Raw genomic sequence first — 18,394 nt, forward strand, 5'->3', positions numbered from 1 at the left:
TTTTGAGATAGAGCGTCACTCTGTCGCCCAGGCTGGAGTGCAGTGGCTTGATCTCGACTCACTACAACCTCCACCTCCTGGGTTCAGGCCATTCTCCTGCCTCAGCCTCCCAAGTAGCTGGGACTACAGGCACGTGCCACCACGCCTGGCTAATTTTTTTGCATTTTCAGTAGAGACAGGGTTTTACCATATTGGCCAGGATGGTCTCGATCTCCTGACCTCAACTGATCCGCCCACCTCGGTCTCCCTAAATGCTGGGATTACAGGCATGAGCCACCACGCCCGGCCAATGCTAAATTTTATAACTACCATTTGCACATCTTTTGAGATGACCAAGTGATTTTTCTTCAATTTATATTGTTGTGACATTTTACTTATCTATTCTACATTCCTGAGATAAACATAATATATTACCTTTTATTTTTACATATTATTGAGTCCAATTTGCTAATATTTTGTACTAGTCTCATAAAAAGAGTTGACACTTCCTGTTTTTCTATTCTCTGAAAGTCTGTATAAGACTGGAATCATTATTTATTTATTTATTTATTTTTGTATTTTTTTCTGGCAATATTTGGCAGACTTGCCAGCAAAGCTATTTTTTGTTTGTTTGCTTTTGCTAATCAGCTGACTTTAAGATTCGCCATATAGCTATTTGAACTTTGAAGCTTTCTTTGTGAAAAGATTTTGACTATTGATCCATTTTTTTTAATTGTTAGAGAATTATCCTGGTTTCCTATTCCTCAATCTGCATTGGTAATTTTCTAAATAAATAATAAATTTTCTAACTTATTAAAAATCATATTTTATTTTTTACTATAACTATAATAATGTCCCCCCTTTCATTTCTGCTATTATTTGTGCCTTCCTCTTTCTTTTTTTTTTCTTTATCACTCTCCCCTGCAAATAGCAGTGACTCAGAGCCCCAGACTCAAGCACCACTTAAGCCGCCAGGGCACTCCTGCTGCCTTTTCAGATCAGATGCTTCTGCACAGATGTTCGGCAAGCTCTGAGTATGTTGCTTGGAGGCAAATGCGTTTCAGAAAGAATTAGGATGGGTCTCCATGGCACGTGTATACCTATGTAACAAACCTGCACGTTCTGCACATATATTCCAGAACTTAAAGTATAATAAAAAAAATTTTTTTTTAAAGAATTAGGGTGGGTCTTCTCTTTCATTCCCAGCATTAGATGGTACCTACACTATGGGGAGATACACACTTTGGGAGGCTGGAGGATTACTTGAGCTCAGGAGTTTGAAACCAACCTGGGCAACATAGTTAAGGAAATTGAGTTTTACGGAAGTTGGTTTTCTTTCTTTTTTTTTTTTTTTTGAGACGGAGTTTTGCTCTTGTCCAGGCTGGAGTACAATGGTGCCATCTCAGTTCGCTGCAACCTCTGACTCACAGGTTCAAGCAATTCTCCTGCCTCAGCCTCCCGAGTAGCTGGGATTACAGGCATGTGCCACCGTTCCCGGCTAATTTTGTATTTTTAGTAGAGACATGGTTTCACCATGTTGGTCAGGCTGGTCTATGAACTTCTGACCACAGGTGATCCGCCCGCCTCCGCCTCCCAAAGTGCTGGGATTAAAGGCATGAGCCACCACGCCTAGCCGGAAGTTAATATTACCAAACCAAGATATACAACTGATTAAACAGTAGAACCCTAGGATTCTGGGGTGTTTTCCAACACCAACCACTTCTCTAATTCAACAGACCAAGTACGTATCTAATGATTCAATTTAATTCTGACACTAACTACCCAGAGTTAGGGTAAGTTAGGGTGAGCAGTACCTCTGGGTTTCTTCATTTGAGTCTACTCTGCAACCAGCTACAGCTCTTAAATCTGAGGTAAGAGTGCCACTTACTGGTAGCCTCATCACAATGCAACTTGAAACCCGCTCACAAATTTAATTCTAAGTGCCAGCGGTATGCAAAAGAAAAAAGGCTCAGTAGGGTATACATATATTAAAACATTACATTGTACCTCACAAATAAATAAATAATTTATCAATTAAAAACAAAATAAAACTTAAGTGCTTTGTAGCCATTCTCCTGGCTACAATACTATGAATACAACACTATTCTCCTGGAACAATACTATGAAGAAGCTTCTGTAATTTGTATTTCTGTGATTTTTTTGTTAGTAGCTTTGTGAGAACACTCCAAAGTTTAGAATCCAATTACCTAGGTCATCATGGCTCACCAGCCAAATCCAGCCTGCTGTCTGATTTTGTACTCTAATTGTATATGCTAAATAGTTGGAAAAAATCAGAATATTTCACATATGAAAATTATTGAAATTCAAAATTCAGTGTCCATACAGAAAGCTGTATTGGAACTGAGCTCTCTTGTTTATGCATTGTCTATGGCTGCTTTCGACTCACAGCAGTTGAGTAGCTGCAACGGAAACTGCACAGTCCTCAATGCCTACAATATTTACTAATTGAATCTTTACAAGAGTTTGCCAATTCCTGACCTAGATTCCAACCTGAGCAAATCTAAACTCTAATCCTCAATTTTCATTACTCATAAAATGGGGATAATACCTGCTAAGAGTTTTTAGGAAGATTAGAGTCATAAGCACAGAATCTCCTTAAGATACTCATAGAAGTCTAAGCTAAGACATAAGCACCTTAATATGTTCAAAGGGAACTCATAATTTCCATCTGTAAATCTGTTCAGCCCAGTATCAAGTAGTATTTACAAGCATGGACTTTAGCGTCAAAATATTGGCTCCACTCTTGGTTTCACTACTTATTTGCCTAGATGACTTAGTAACAACATGAGGGAATGGAGAGGCAATGAAGTATGAAGGTTGAGCGCTCAGGCTTTGAAAACTAGAATGCCTAGTTTCCATTCTGGCTTTGCCACTCACTAGTCAGGTAACCTTGGGTAAATTACGTAACTTCCCTGACCCTTCACTTCCTCATCTGAAATATAAGTGTAAAAAGAATACTGATTTCATTAAATAGCTGTAAGGCTAAAATGACTTTATTTATACAAAGAGATTCAAACATTGCCAGCAACTTACAGCCATAAATCCCAACAGATTTAGAAGGTTCTTCATAGGATTGTTCTAAGGATTAAATAAGAGAATGGCTACAAAGCACTTAGCACAATTTGTGGTACTTAGAAAGCTATCAAAGGATAGCTAGTACCCTTCCTACTGATTCTCTGTATTTTAGTAAAAGCTGATGAGAAATCAATTGCAAACATAATTTCTCATCAGATTTCAAATAAAAACCCAACTCCTTCCCTTGACCTCTAAATCACATACATCTGTCCTCCACCTGCTTCTCAAGCTCCAACCTCCTCCCTCGCTATATATATTGTAGCCATCATGGCCTTTCTCATCCAAGTTATGCCAACTTTGTATCTCCTCAAGAGATATTTGCACCTGCCGTTTCCAGTAATCTTGGAGCTCAGTGCATGAGTTGAAGTTGCCTTATGTTTTTGAGACAGGGTCTTGCTCTGTCACCCAAGCTGGAGTACAGTGGCATGACCGTGGCTCACTGCAGCCTTGACCTCCTGGACTCCAGGGACCCTTCTACTTCAGCCTCTGGAATGGCTGAAACCACAGGCATGTGCCATCACATCCAGCTAATTTTTAAATTTCTTTGTAGAGATGGGGTCTCCCTATGTTGCCCAGGCGGGTCTTGAACTCCTGGACTCAAGTGATCCTCCCGCCTCAGTCTCTCAGTGGTGGGATCACAGGTGTGAGTCACCATACTTGGCAAAGTTGCCTTCTAAAGTCCTTAACAAATGTGAGGTTAGGCACGGTGGTTCACGCCTGTAATCCCAGCACTTTGGGAGGCTGGAGGATTGAGCTCAGGAGTTTGAAACCAACCTGGGCAACATAGTGAGACCTCATCCCTACTCAAAAAGAAAAAAAAAAATTTAGGCCGAGAACGGTGGCTCACTCCTGTAATCCCAGCACTCTGAGAGGCCCAGGTGGGCAGATCACGAGGTCAGGAGATCCAGGCCATCCTGGTCAACATGGTGAAACTCCTTCTCTACTAAAAATACAAAATTTAGTGGGCGTGGTAGCACGTGCCTGTAGTCCCAGCTACTCGGGAGGCTGAGGCAGGAGCATCGCTTGAACCTGGGAGCTGGAGGTTGCAGTGGCCCCAGATTGCGCCACTGCACTCCAGCCTGGCGAAAGAGTGAGACTTCATCTCAAAAAAAGTTTTAAAAGACAAAAAAAAAGTGAACATGTACACATGCCTTGAAAAGAGAAGATAATGTGGACAAAGTGATTTGAACAGACAATAGAAACATAATTGGAAGCAAGATTCTTCTGAAGGTGCTGTAATGGCTGAATGGTTAAGACACAAACTTATCACCTTCAAAAATCAATTCGTTTTATTATCTTGGTTACATTTTCCTTCGCCCTTCCCATACATCCAACACTTAAACTAGTATCAGGCATAGAGGGGACCACAGTAAGTATTCATCAAATGAATACCATGAATAAATAAATAGCTGGGGAAAAGCTACTCTCATAAAGAGAATACAGATTTGTACAGTTTATTTTTGCTATTTATATCAAGTTTACACGTGCCTGATTTGTAGTGGATATCTCGTTATCATTAGCTCAGCACCACTTCCTTCCTCTAAAAGATAGACTGACTCTTCCATACATAGACATAGTGGGGACTGTCAAACTCTTATGGGATCCAAGTCCCAGTTGATTTGCCCAGTTGGAATCAAGTATGCAACCCCTAATTCCTCATGTCTAAGTTGTTAATTAACCTCATTTTTTTTTAGTATTTGAGAGCGAACTCCCAGACAGTGGTAAACACAGAAATGCTTAACACATGGGAACTGTTAGCTGCCATGTTCTCCACCTACATCATTAAAGAAGTTCATCAGTAAAGAGAATGAAGCTAACAGGAAAGATGGTCTCCAGGGCTACTAACTCAAAACTTCAGACACTTTCTGTCCTCCTCATGGTTTATATATTCAACTTATCCTTCAATCAACATGCCCCATATCCTTTCCTTTTAAAATTAAACAGCAATAGAGAGAAGGTCTTACTATGTTGCCCCCGTTGGTCTTTTCAACTTTCTGGTTGAAAAGGTCTGGGATGAAGCTAGAGAAACTTCATTTATTTTTTATTTTTCTGAACCTATGGATTATACTAAAACTTTTATTTCTAGTGAGTTCCCAAGTGGTACCAATGCTGCTGGTCCAGGACCACACACTTTAAGAACCACTGGCCTACATTAAGAAAATGGCAGGCAGAGACCCTCAGAAACAAAGTCAACTCTACTAACACCTTAGTGGAAGAGGTGATGGACAGTGGGGAGAAGAAGAAAGTGCTCACATAAAGTCCAATTAGCTAGGGGCAGAGTGGAGTTAATGAAAAGAAGACTTAGTCCTCACAGTCATTCAAAGACCCCGATTGACAATCTTTGCCATCTTCGGTGGCTTCCAAACTTATCCTGGATATGACCATGCAACCAGCAGTTGGGAGAAAAGAATGGAGGATCATGCAAGAAATGTTTATGGGGCAAGCCTGGATTTCTATGCCCACATTTCACTGCCTAGAACTTAGTCGTATGTTCTCACAGAGATGATGGGAGTATGGAAATGTCCCTTGTTGGGTTGCCACATCTTGGCAACACATCTTCAAAGAACAATACTCTCTGGTAGACACCTAGCAGTCTCTGCCGTCAAACCCCTTTCCCATTGTGGACTTAAGCAAGTCTGGGCTTAGCTTTAAAGAAAATGTGTAGCTAATGACATAGATATCTTAATTACTAAAATTAATGTCTGTACCAAAGGACTTATTACCTGAGTGACTGGAGAAAAAAACAATTCATGGGACTTGCCTGCAAGAGTCCATTTAGGATAGGGAGAAAAGACTGAGATAGTGGGTTTACAGGAGCAGTCATGAGGAAAAAATAAAGTTTCTGTTTTATAACTCTTCTGGGCTCCTCTCTATTAACATGTTACACTACCTTTTGGAACTTAAGCAAAATTTTTAATGGAATAAGTTTGAAGATTTCATAGTTTTACATTTATAGAGATTGATATCCATTATTCCTCTATCATTCTTAAAGTAAATGATAAATCCCCTTTTCAAAGACGAAAACTTTTGCTGTTACTGAGGTTATCATCAAAGTTTTACTGCAACTCCAAAACATAGGAATGTCCCATACAACAGCAGTGAACACTATGCTTTTTAAAGTGATTATTCTTAGTGCAGGGGTACTCATTTGTCTATGCTTGTTATACAATGAAATTACTGCCTATGACATCTCATAATTGAAAAAGCTGGAGTCAAGATTAAAGCTGTTTACATTTTTAGTGAAACCTCTCTTAAGACTGTCCAAAAGAAAATAAACTAATACATGAGGCTATTTATCAAAATGAAAAAAAGAAAGATAAACATCTTTCACGGTCTTTCATTCATTTCATCAATTAGGACACACAAGGCAGCATCTTTCTCTATAATCTGATCTCTCCTATGACCTGAATTTTCTCTTTGTTCATTCTGTCCAGTACAATTGTTGCTATCATCAGCATCCATTGGTTCAGTTTTTACTCTCATTCCTGCTTCTGAATGAGGCAAATCATCAGGCAAAGAAGCCAAGCAATTCTGAATCATTTCAATTACTCGTTCTAGGTGCTTTTGAAACCTCTCAGCTGTTTCAAGCCGTTGACGTTTCTGGACCTCCATCATGACTCTCAAGGTCTCTCTTGCTTGGTGGGGTCGGTATTCATTTATAAGATGATGCACGTGTACAAAAAGCAGCTTAAGATCTTCTAGTTTCTCTTCTCGTTTTATACTCCCAGGGCTCCTTATTAAAATATCTAAAAGGTCCAAGAAATTAATAAGGATAGACATATTAAGTTTTCTCAGTTCTTTCTTGTGATCAAACTGCATCGGATGAAGCCGTTCGATGCCCTGACTTTCCAAAGGGCGGATGATAAGATCATCGCATTGGAACTGATTGCCAAACATCATGTAACTATCTTTTATTGGAGGGGGAGGCTTGGGAGCTAAGCCTTCTTGAATATTTTCATCGGTATATTCCTTGATATATTGCATTGGAGGTGGTGGAAGTGCACTCACTTGCTGTGGTTCACCCATTGTGGACTATCAAGAACCTATGGACACAGACCAAAGATTTATTAGAGCCACAAAACAAACCTGTTACATTTCATAACTACAGACAGAGTATTTTCTTCCTTTTCTTCCAGTAGTTTGGGGCCCAAGACAAGATGATCTCCTTGGTTTCTAAAACTAACATTTATGATAGGGAAAGTTTGCCATATTTTCTAAGTAGGCATTATATTCTCAATCTTTCACATATTTTCCATTCTCTCCCTAATAATTTCATCAGCATAAAAAAATCTGTAGCATCTTCTGATCTCTAAAGAAAATCTTCGGCCGGGCGCGGAGGTTCACACCTGTAATCCCAGCACTTTGGGAGGCCAAGGCAGGCGGATCACAAGGTCAGGAGATTGAGACCATCCTGGCTAACAGGGTGAAACTCCGTCTCTACTAAAATACAAAAAAAATTAGCCAGGCACGGTGGTGGGTGCCTGTAGTCCCAGTCACTCAGGAGGCTGAGGCAGGAGAATGGTGTGAACTCAGGAGGTGGGGCTTACAGTGAGCCGAGATTGCACCACTGCACTCCAGCCTGGGCGACAGAGCAAGAATCTGTCTCAAAAAAAAACAAGAAAATCTTCTGGATTCCACGCCCCTCACCACTTATGCCCCATTTCTCTACTCCTCCATAACCAAACTACACATGTTGTCTCCCAATCTCATATCACAATCACTTTTGCTTTATGTTAGATTGATTTCCAATAGCAAACACTTACTTTATCTCTCATAAACACTGACAAAATTAACACTGCTAAATCCTAAACACATGGTATTATCCAAAGTTCCTGAATGAAATGATTCAGTTCCACACCCTTTTTGTCACAGTATACTATGCAATTTTATATGGACACATTAACTTTTTTTTTTTTTTGAGACAGAGTCTTGCTCTGATGCCCAGGCTGGAGTGCAGTGGTACAATCTCAGCTCACTGCAACCTCTGCCTCCTGGGCTCAAGCAATTCTCCTGCCTCAGCCTCCCAAGTAGCTGGGATTACAGGCGCACACCACCATGCCCAGCTAATTTTTGTATTTTTAGTAGAGACAGGATTTCGCCATGTTGGCCAGGTTGGTCTCTTAATTCCCCACCTCAGGTGATCCGCCCACCTTGGCCTCCCAAAGTGCTGGGATTACAGGTGTGAGCCACCACGCCCTGCCTGTATGGACACATTAACTTCCCTACAACTATCACAGAAATTTCAAACCCCAGGTTCAAACCCAGTATCTTTTATGGCCATAATAACCTCTACTTACTCTACCTTAAGCCTAGGTATATCATCCAATGAGAAGATTCTGAAGTGCTCCTTTACGCTGGTATTATCAAAGTTTCAAGATATAACACCCTCTAACATCAGGTGGGGCAAGTATTCTACTAGAAGCAATATTATACTTAGAATTCGTGAGGTACTAAGGGCAGGCATGGTACAGCCCTGAGTTTCCACTGTGCCACAGTAGTGCATAGGATGATGCAGCCTTGACCTCCCAGGCTCAAGCGATCCTCCCACCTCAACCTCCCAAGCAGCTGGGAGCACAAGCATATGTCACCACGCCCAGCTAATTTTTGTATATTTTGTAGAGACAGTTTCACCATGTTACTCGGGCTGGTTTTGAATTCCTGAGGTCAAGCAATCCTCCTGCCTTGGCCTCCCAAAGTGCTGGGATTACAGGTGTGAGCCACCACACCCAGCCAACATTTTAAAACTTTTAACATAAATTCAGATTACAGAAAAAGTGCATGAATATACAAAGAACACCATATTCTTCACTCAGATTCTCCAAATGTTAACATTTTCCTTCATTTGCTTTATTGGTTTCTCATTCCTTTACCCCTGAATACTTCAGTGTGTTTTCCCAGGACAAGAATGTTTTCTTCTACCCACAGCACAATTACCAAAATCAAGGAATTAATATTGATCTGGTACTTCAAAACACAATTTTTGACAGCTTACGTTTCATCCCACTCAAATCTTTTTAGGTGACGAGTGCTGCTCTGTACTGTCCTACATGATGTGCATTCCTGTACTTCGGTTGTCATTTTCCTAAGGCCAACTACATGACAGGTACTGCTGTTTTATGGCCTCTCTAACATAATCTTCATAACAATTCTATGAATTAAGGTTGTTTATTTTGTTTTGTTTTTTGAGACAAGGCCTCAATCTGTCTCCCACGCTGGAGGGCAGTGGTATGATCAGGGCTCACCGCCACCTCTGCCTCCCGGGTTCAAGGGATTCAACTGCATGACCCTCCTGAGTACTAGGGACTACAAGTGCGTGCCACCATGCCCAGCTAATTTCTTATTTCTCGGTAAAGACAGGTTTTCACCATGTTGGCCAGGCTGGTCTGGAACTCCTGACCTCAGGTGATCCGCCCACCTCGGCCTCCCAAAGTGCTGGGATTACAGGCGTGAGCCACCACATGGTCCCACGAATTAAGTTCTATTATCAATTTCATTTTAGAGGTGAAGATCCCAAGTCTCAATGAGGGGAAGTGTTGCCCCAGATCAAAAGGTTAATAAACGGTACAACAGGTATTCTTATCCCAGGTCCCTTAAGCTCCAAAGGGCAAGCTCTTATGTCTCTAAGCCGTGAAGCATCTAACTGTAAAATTAGAACTTGCATATTACAAAAATTATATTTTTCTCTACTGTCTCTCTAGATGGAACTTTTCAAAGGCGATGGAGGTCTTATTTTAATAAAACCAGAGCCAAGCATCATAACTGGTTCTTAGACTCAAGATCCAACATCTAGTGTTTGTTCTACGGGGGGAGAAGGCGCCTCGCCAGAAGACGACAGATACTCCAGGGTCCCAGCCCCAGAGATTTGATTCATTCTGTCCACTGTGAATGGGCCCTGGTATGTCGCTTTAAAAACCTCTCCAGATGGACCTGACGATTAGGCTCGGTTGGGATCTACCGCCTTCGCCTGCCCCCATATTTCAGCTGTTTCACAACTGCTCCCAGAAGAAGGAAGGGCAGGGAGGGCTACTCTCATGTTACAAAGGGCCAGAAAAGGCAAATAACTCGCCCAAGGCCACACAGCTTAGAAAAACAGCGGCGAGCGGACTAGATACCAGGTCTCCCAACCTCCACTCCGGCTCGGCGTCCCCACACGGAGGAAGCCCTGGGACTGCAGCGCTAAGACACCCCTCCTCCAGGCTGTCCATCCCGAGACCTCCACGAGCGGCGGGGAGGCCGCGCTCTCGCAGAGACTCGGGACAGCAAGACGAGAGAGCGTCTTCGGAGGCCGAACTCCTCCATGCCTCCCCAGTTCCCACCCCAGCACAGAGGAAACCGCGGAGTCCGGAAGAAAAAAACGCACACAGGCAGGAGCCCCACACCGTTGCCGCCTACTCACCTCAGCTCCGGCTTTACACTGGTAGCCGCCTTCCCCACTGCAGCCGAAACTAATTTCCGGTCTCCTCCTGGAAGAAGCCACCGACTCTGTTCTTGATTGGCTGTAGGAGCTGTCATTTAACGAGATTCTAGACCCGCCTCAGACGGATCGCTCGCTATTGCGCCTGCGTATATTCGACTCCTCCCATCCCCACCCCTTTTTCTGACTTTTAAAAGTAGTAGCTGAGGGTTGTTTCTTCGTTTCTTTAAGGCATAAAATTAAACAAGACTTGCTTTATTTTTTATAGACCTCTTATTGACTAGAAACAATCTTATATTTTAATGTGTAGCATGCTCTTGTAAGACTTCCATGAATTTAGACATTTATAACGCGAAAATAACCTCCCAAAGAAAACCTAGCAAAGGCGCACTTGCTAGTGCGCCTGCGTGTGTTCCACCCGCTTCCCGCATTACCACTCTTCTACTGACAGTCGCAACTGGTGGTTCCATTCCTTTTGTCTTTTCTTTTTTAATTTAACCCATACAATAAAGACATCTTACATACAAATTCGAAAATACAGATATGCAGGGGTTTTTGTTGGTTTATTTTATTTATTTTTTTTTCTTTGAGACGGAGTCTCTTTCGCCCAGGCTGAAGTGCACTGGCGCGATTTCGGCTGGCTGCAACCTCAGTCTCCGGGGTTCAAGCGATTCGCGTGCCTTAGCCCCCCAAGTAGCTGGGATTACAGGCATGTGCCACCACACCCAGCTAATTTTTTTTTTTTCCTTTTTTTGTATTTTTTAGTAGAGACAGGATTTCTCCATGTTGGCGAGGCTGGTCTCGAGCTCCTGACCTTCAGTAATCAGCCCGCCTTGGCCACCCAAAGTGCTGGAATTATGGGCGTGAACCACCTAGCCTGGCCTCCCCCATTTTAATTCCCCCGCACATATCAATTTATTTCCTGAAGAAATTCATCCTCACCGCTGACCCCAACATGTCCCGCATCCGTGACTTCCAATGGTTGTTCCCAGTCCTCATTTTACTCCATCTGTCAGCAGCATTTGGCACATTTGATTATCTGGATTGCCCCAAGACTCAGTTCTCCAACCACTTCTCAGTCAGATATCACCCAGATACATGTAGGCCCTGGAACACCGTTTCCTCTGCACTTCAGACCCTCATATCCAGTAGTGACAGACATCTTTACCCAGTTGCACTTTACTCAATTGCAAATGTTCAATCTAAGGAATCACCTTTTTCTCCTTTCTCCCATACCCCACCGAAACTACCATACCAGCCTTTTGTATTAGCTCTATTTAAAAATAAGTAAATAAAGTTCCAAATATGACTGACCACCGTCCCCACTGGTATGGTCCTATACCATGCTGCCATTATCTCTCATCTGGATTTCTTTGATTTTTGTCCTGCCTTAGTCTATTTACCACACCTTCTTAAAATATAAGACCAGTCTTAACGCTCTTCTATTCAAAATCTTCCAACGCTTTCTACTACTTTTAGAATAAAATCTGACATCCTCCCCCGGCCTATATAATAGGCCCTACAAAATTGCCAAGTACATCCCGGTCTTGGGGGCCGATGCATTTGCCTGGAACTCTTTCCATAGATATTCACACGTCTCATTTCCTTATTTCTCTCCCTTTTTTTTTTTTTGTATTTTTAGTAGAGATGGGGTTTCACCGTGTTAGCCAGGATGGTCTCAATCTCCTGACCTTGTGATCCGCCCGCCTCAGCCTCCCAAAGTGCTGGGATTATAGGCGTGAGCCACCGTGCCCGGCTTCATTTCCTCATTTCATGCAGGTTTCTGGTCAAATGTGACCTCAAAGAGTTCTTCTGGGGTTACACTACTCTATACAAAATAGCACACCCCCAATCTTTCTCTTGGGAGATGCCCCTGAAACCCTTACTATGTATTATATTTTTTTCATAGAACCTCTCATCATCAGAAATCATCTTATATTTATGTATTTTATTGCCTTTCTTATCCATCAAAAATACCAGGTTTATGAGCATGGGACCTTTGTTTCAGTTTGAACCTACATACAAGAGTGGCTGAAATTGACAAATACTCAAAAAGCGTTTATTGAATAAGGAACAAAATGAATACAATCATCACTTTCAAATAAATTCATAGTGTAGCTTTGGTGGGGTTATACCACAGTCTCTTTAGCCAAAGCCTCATTGTGTTAAATTATATTTCTCCCAATTTTAACCAGTGTAACTACACAGGATGATGAGCATCCCAGTGCATATATGTTTGTGCATGTGTCCAGTTTTGTTCTTTAGAATAAATTTCTAGAAATAGAATTACTGGGCCCAAAGGTGCAGTGTCTTAACAGTTAGTAGCAGAATCAAGGCTAGAACTTGGACTCTTGACTATCAATCTAGTGTTCTTTCCAATAAACTTCAAATGAATAATGGATATGAAGTGCATATCATGAGAAGGGCTAGTGACAATATGATGTGTGTTAAACATTTAATTATGTGACTATATTTGCAGAATCTCGATGGAAAACTTATTCCTTAAAAGGAATTGTGTATCTGTTGTGCCGGCACTTGTCTGGAAGTCTAAAAAGACAGACAAAAGCCAGTGGGGCCTTTGAAAAAGCTGTTCTCATGGCCGGACGCAGTAGCTCACGCCTGTAATCCCAGCACTTTGGGAGGCCGAGGTGGGCGGATCACGAGGTCAGAAGATCGAGACCATCTCTACTAAAAATACAAAATACTAAAAATACAAAAAAATTAACCAGGCGTGGTGGCAGGTGCCTGTAGTCGCAGCTACTTGGGAGGCTGAGGCAGGAGAATGGTGTGAACCCGGGAGGCGGAGCGTGCAGTGTACCGAGATCGTGCCACTGCACTCCAGCCTGGGTGACAGAGCGAGACTTCGTCTCAAAAAAAAAAAAAGACAAGAAAAAGGTGTTCTCTCTAGAAGGTGCTCTAGAGAGACACAGACAAGGAGTATGCAAACAAGTAAAAACTTCGAATAGTGACAAGGGCTATGGGGGAAAGTATAATACAGATTAACATGATAGTGACGTGGGTTGGGGGATAGCTACTTTACACAGGGTGGTCAGGATAGCCTCTCACAGAAGGTTAACTCTGGAAACAAGATATGAAGGAGTGAATTGTGCAGAGATCTGGGAGACAGCAAATGCAAAGAGCGTGGGGCTGCCATGATCTTTCTGAATGAGAGACAGGAAGGGAGCCTGTGTGCTCCCTAACTAGTGAGCAAAGAAAGAAAGAGCGGGGGAGATGAAAGGGTAGAAATGGGCAAAGACGCACGGTAACCAACTTCTTGCCTCCCTTAGGATCTTGGCACATTATAGAAAACATCACTATCATTTGAACCTAAATGGCAAGCAGAAATTTTTAGTTTCCACCCTACTGATTTTTTAAAATTTAGGTTTATTGAGGGATACTTCACATAGAATAAAATTAACTCTAGGTGAATAGTTATGTGAGTTTTGATAAATACACACTGGCATAAAACCACTACCACCTGGATTAAGATGTAGAATATTTCATCACCCCAACAACTTTTTTTTTATTTGATTCCTTCCCTTTATCACCATCCTCTAGTAACCACTGATCTGATTTCTGTTCATATAGTTTTACCTTTTCCAGAATGTTATGTAAATGAAATTAGAAAGTATGCAGTCTTTGGTATCTGGTTCCTTTCACCTAACATAACGAAGTCCATCAATGTTGTTCAATGTATAATACTTTGTTCTTTTTTACAGATAAGGAATATTCCATTGTATGAATGTACTGTAATTCATGTATCCATTCACTGGTTAATAGACATTTGGGTTATTTCAGTTTGAGGTGATTATTAGCAAAACTACTATAAACATTCCCATGCAAGTCAATTGTATGGACATATGTTTTCATTTCTTTTGGATAACAACATAGTGATACAATTGCTGGACCTTATAATAATTATATATTTAACTATATGAGAAACTACCAAGCAGTTTTCTAAAGAGGCTGCTTATTTTTCATTTCTCAGCAATCTCTAGGAGGTATAGTTGCCCTCAATCTGCACTTGATATTATCCTTTCTTTTTTACTTTTTGCTATTCTAATATCTGTATAATGATTTTAATTTGCATTTCCTTCGTATTATATATCTTTCATGTGTTTACTGGCCATGTATATCTTTTCTTTGGTGAACTATGTGTTCAAAATTTTTGCCCAATTTTTAAATTGGCATATTTTCTTACTATTGAATTGTAAAGGCACACACACAAATACACACAAGGTATAAGTCCTTGATCAGATATGTCTTTTACAAATATTTTCTCCTAGTCTGTGGTTAATCATTTCATTTTTTAAGTGTCTTTCAGCAAGCAGAGTTTTTTCTTTGTGATGACCAGTTTATCAATTATTTTCTTTCATGGCTCATACTTTTTGTGTCCTTTCCAAGAATCTTTGCCTAACTCAAAGTCACAAAGATTTTTCCTCTGTTTTCTTCTACAAGTTTTCTAATTTTAAGTTTTACATTTAGGTCTATGATCCTTTTGGGGTTAATTTTTGTATTTGATGCCCGGTAAGGGTCAAAATTCCTTTTATTTGTTTATTTATGCTTATGAAAGTCCAATTGTTGCAGCAACTTGTTAATTTTGTTGGCCTTACTACCTCTGTCATTGGTAGACAGGTTTATAGATAATAATGTCTGAGCATCTGTTAGTGAGTTACATTGTATCTTTGGCTTGCTGATCAACCCAAGCAGAATAATTGGAAGACAGCAAGTAAAAATTTTTATCTCCAAGCTGGGTAAGCTGGCATGCACCTGGGGTCCCAGTTACTTGGGAGGCTGATGTGGGAGGATTGTTTGAGCTGTGATAGTGCCACTCTACTCCAACCTAAGCAACAGAGTGAAACTCTGCAAAAAAAAAAAAAGACTGGGCACGGTGGCTCACACCTGTAATCCCAACACTTTGGGAGGCCGAGGTAGGCAGATCACCTGAGGTCAGGAGTTCAAGACCAGCCTAATCAACATGGAGAAACCCCATTTCTACTAAAAATACAAAATTAGCCAGGCATGGTGGCACACACCTGTAATCCCAGCTACTCAGGAGGCTGAGGCAGGAGAATCACTTGAACCCGGGAGGCAAAGTTTGCAGTGAGCCAAGATTGCACAATTGCACTCCAGCCTGGGCAACAAGAGTGAAACTCCGTCTCAAAAAAAAAAAAAAAGGAAAGGAAAGGAAAAAAGAAAATAAAAATTTCATCTCCACTCCCTGCTTCTTCCTGATTTTTATGAGCTCGTATACTGTATACGGTTTTAACGATGCTTTTTTTTTTTTAAGACAGACTTTTACTCTGTCACCCAGGCTGCTGTGCAGTGGTGTGATCTCTGCTCACTGCAGCCTCTGCCTTTCAGGTTCAAGTGATTCTGCTGCCTCAGCCTCCCGAGTAGCTGGGACTATAGATGCACACCACCACGTCCAACTAATTTTTTTACTTTTGTAGAAATGGGGTTTCAGCATGTTGTCCAGGCTGGTCTCGAACTCCTCACTTCAGGTGATCCACCCACCTTGGCCTCCCAAAGTGCTGGGATTACAGACATGAGCCACCATCCCCAGCCTTAATGATGCACTTTGGATGAGAGACATTGCTAATGTATTTTTTTTTCCTGCAGTCTGCAGTATAGTTTCAATCCCTAATCACTATTTTGTTGTTGTTGTTACTTCATGAGTGCTAATGACCTTATCACTGACAATGTCAACAATCCAGATCTGTGTGCAGCACACATGGGTGGGGAGAGTGCTTGTGCTTTGCTTTGCCTATGACATTTTTTCTTACCAGCAGGGGGAAGCAGCAACCCTGGCATTTGGAAATAATCCCCAGTTTAAACTTTCCTATGAGAAAGATTTGTGTCCCACATATTAGGTCCTGCTGAGAGACATTGTCAGTTATCACTTGTGGGCTGAAGAACCTAAAATGAATTCGCAATCCTACAAAAACGCAAGTAAGCCATTTTGAATTATTTGTTGTAGCTGTCACTGTTAAAATCTACAATTACATTATGTGGAATTTCACCAGAGGAAAAAAAATAGCCATGCCATCATCATACCTGTTCTTTAAATTATCACAAAATATACCCATTACGGCCAGGCGCGGTGGCTCACGCTTTTAATCCCAGCAGTTTGGGAGGCTGAGGCAAGTGGATCACCTAAAGTCAGGAGTTCGAGATCAGCCTGGCCAACATGGGGAAGCCCTGTCTCTACTAAAAATGCAAAAATTAGCCAGGCGTGATTATGTGAGCCTGTAATCCCAGCTACTCAGGAGCCTGAGGCAGGAGAATCACTTGAACCCAGGAGGCAGAAGTTGCAGTGAGCTGAGATTGCACCATTGCACTCCAGCCTGGGCAATAGAGCAAGACTCCGTCTCAACAACAACAAAAAATACCCGTTTTATTGATTCATTGATTGATTGATTTTCTATACGCTCCCTAAAGGATCTGGGCTGCATCCAATCCATTTAAGTTCCCTCTTTAAGATCCATCTCAAAGATGGTCTTCTCCAAAAGGTTTCTCTAAGTTCACCCAAATAAAAGTTACCTCTCACCCACTCAAAGCCTCTTTCTTTTACTTCTTACAGCACTCCTGTAGCTAAAGTTGTAATTATTCGCATGTATTATTTCTTTTTTTTTTTTTTTGAGACGGAGTCTCGCTCTGTCGCCTGGGCTGGAGTGCAGTGGCCCGATCTCAGCTCACTGCAAGCTCCGCCTCCCAGGTTTACGCCTTTCTCCTGCCTCAGCCTCCGAGTAGCTGGGACTACAGGCGCCCGCCACGTCGCCCGGCTAGTTTTTTGTATTTTTTAATAGAGATGGGGTTTCACCGTGTTAGCCAGGATGGTCTCGATCTCCTGACCTCGTGATCCGCCCGTCTTGGCCTCCCAAAGTGCTGGGATTACAGGCTTGAGCCACCGCGCCCAGCCCACATGTATTATTTCTATGACTGTAGCTAAGTTCCTGACTTATCTGGGCATCCCCTTAACAATCCCTGGAATTACCTCACACATGGCCAATGTTGAATATATTTTTGTTCAAAGACAGATTTGAGCAAAAGCAAAAGAAAGAGGAAAAAAAATCTCCTGAATGGTGTGTGTACAAATGTGAGCTACCTGCTTTCAGTGTAGCTTCACATCAGGATCAAGACTAGGTAGAGTTGTAAAAGGAACATGCCTCATGTACAAAATTAAGGAGGAGCAAACTCAGTAATCAAGAAAAATAATATTGGCCAGGCGCGGTGGCTCATACCTGTAATCCCAGCACTTTGGGAGGCTCACGCAGGTGAATCACTTGAACCTGGGAGGCAGAGGTTGCGGTGAGCTGAGATTGCACCATTGCACTCCAGCCTGGGCAACAAGAGCAAAACTCTGTCTCAGAAAAAAAAAAAAAAAAGATAAGTAATATCTTAACACAATATTTTAAATAAAAAAATTAAGGGAAAAACTCATGATCTACAAAATATTACAATTTCTTTTCAGCTCTTACCACCTCCACCTCCTGGTGGAGGTTCAAGCAATTTTCCTGCTTCAGCCTCTTGAGTAGCTGGGATTCCAGGCATGCACCACCATGCCTGACTAATTTTGTATTTTTGGTAGAGACAGGGTTTCTCCATGTTGGTCAGATTGGTCTCGAACCGCCAACCTCAGGTGATCCGCCTGCCTCGGCCTCCCAAAGTGCTGGGATTACAGGCGTGAGCCACCACACCCAGCCAAAATATTACAATTTTAAATAAAGACAGGATTAGTAGTTCACATACCACCATTTAAAGAAGAGAGGTTTTTCATGCAACTGTAAAAGGCCAGAATTATTTTCCCAGGGGTTTGGGTAGTAGTGCCCTTATAGACAGGATTTTAAAGTTTAATGATGCATTTATTCACCCCCATATATATTATATATCATAAATATTTTA

The 18,394-nt window shown here is 41.7% G+C and overlaps 1 protein-coding gene across 2 annotated transcripts in view; it reads right to left on the bottom strand.

The window, feature by feature from the left end:
* Window positions 1–6,112: 6,112 nt before the first annotated feature.
* MED7 (mediator complex subunit 7) overlaps window positions 6,113–18,394 on the bottom strand; it is a 26,308-nt gene continuing 14,026 nt past the window's right edge. Inside the window, exons 1-2 of one of the 2 annotated variants that reach the window (XM_011947669.1) lie at window positions 10,472–10,817; window positions 6,113–7,118 (exon numbers count right to left, since the gene is read on the bottom strand). In XM_011947669.1, coding sequence (XP_011803059.1) covers window positions 6,403–7,101 — 699 coding nt within the window. In that variant the 5' untranslated portion in view covers window positions 7,102–7,118; window positions 10,472–10,817 and the 3' untranslated portion in view covers window positions 6,113–6,402. Of the gene's footprint in view, window positions 7,119–10,471; window positions 10,818–18,394 lie in introns of those variants that run through there. The other variant, XM_011947670.1, reaches the window with a different exon arrangement.

Source organism: Colobus angolensis, unplaced genomic scaffold, assembly GCF_000951035.1.
Source record: "Colobus angolensis palliatus isolate OR3802 unplaced genomic scaffold, Cang.pa_1.0 Scaffold27, whole genome shotgun sequence".
Lineage (NCBI taxonomy): Eukaryota > Metazoa > Chordata > Mammalia > Primates > Cercopithecidae > Colobus > Colobus angolensis.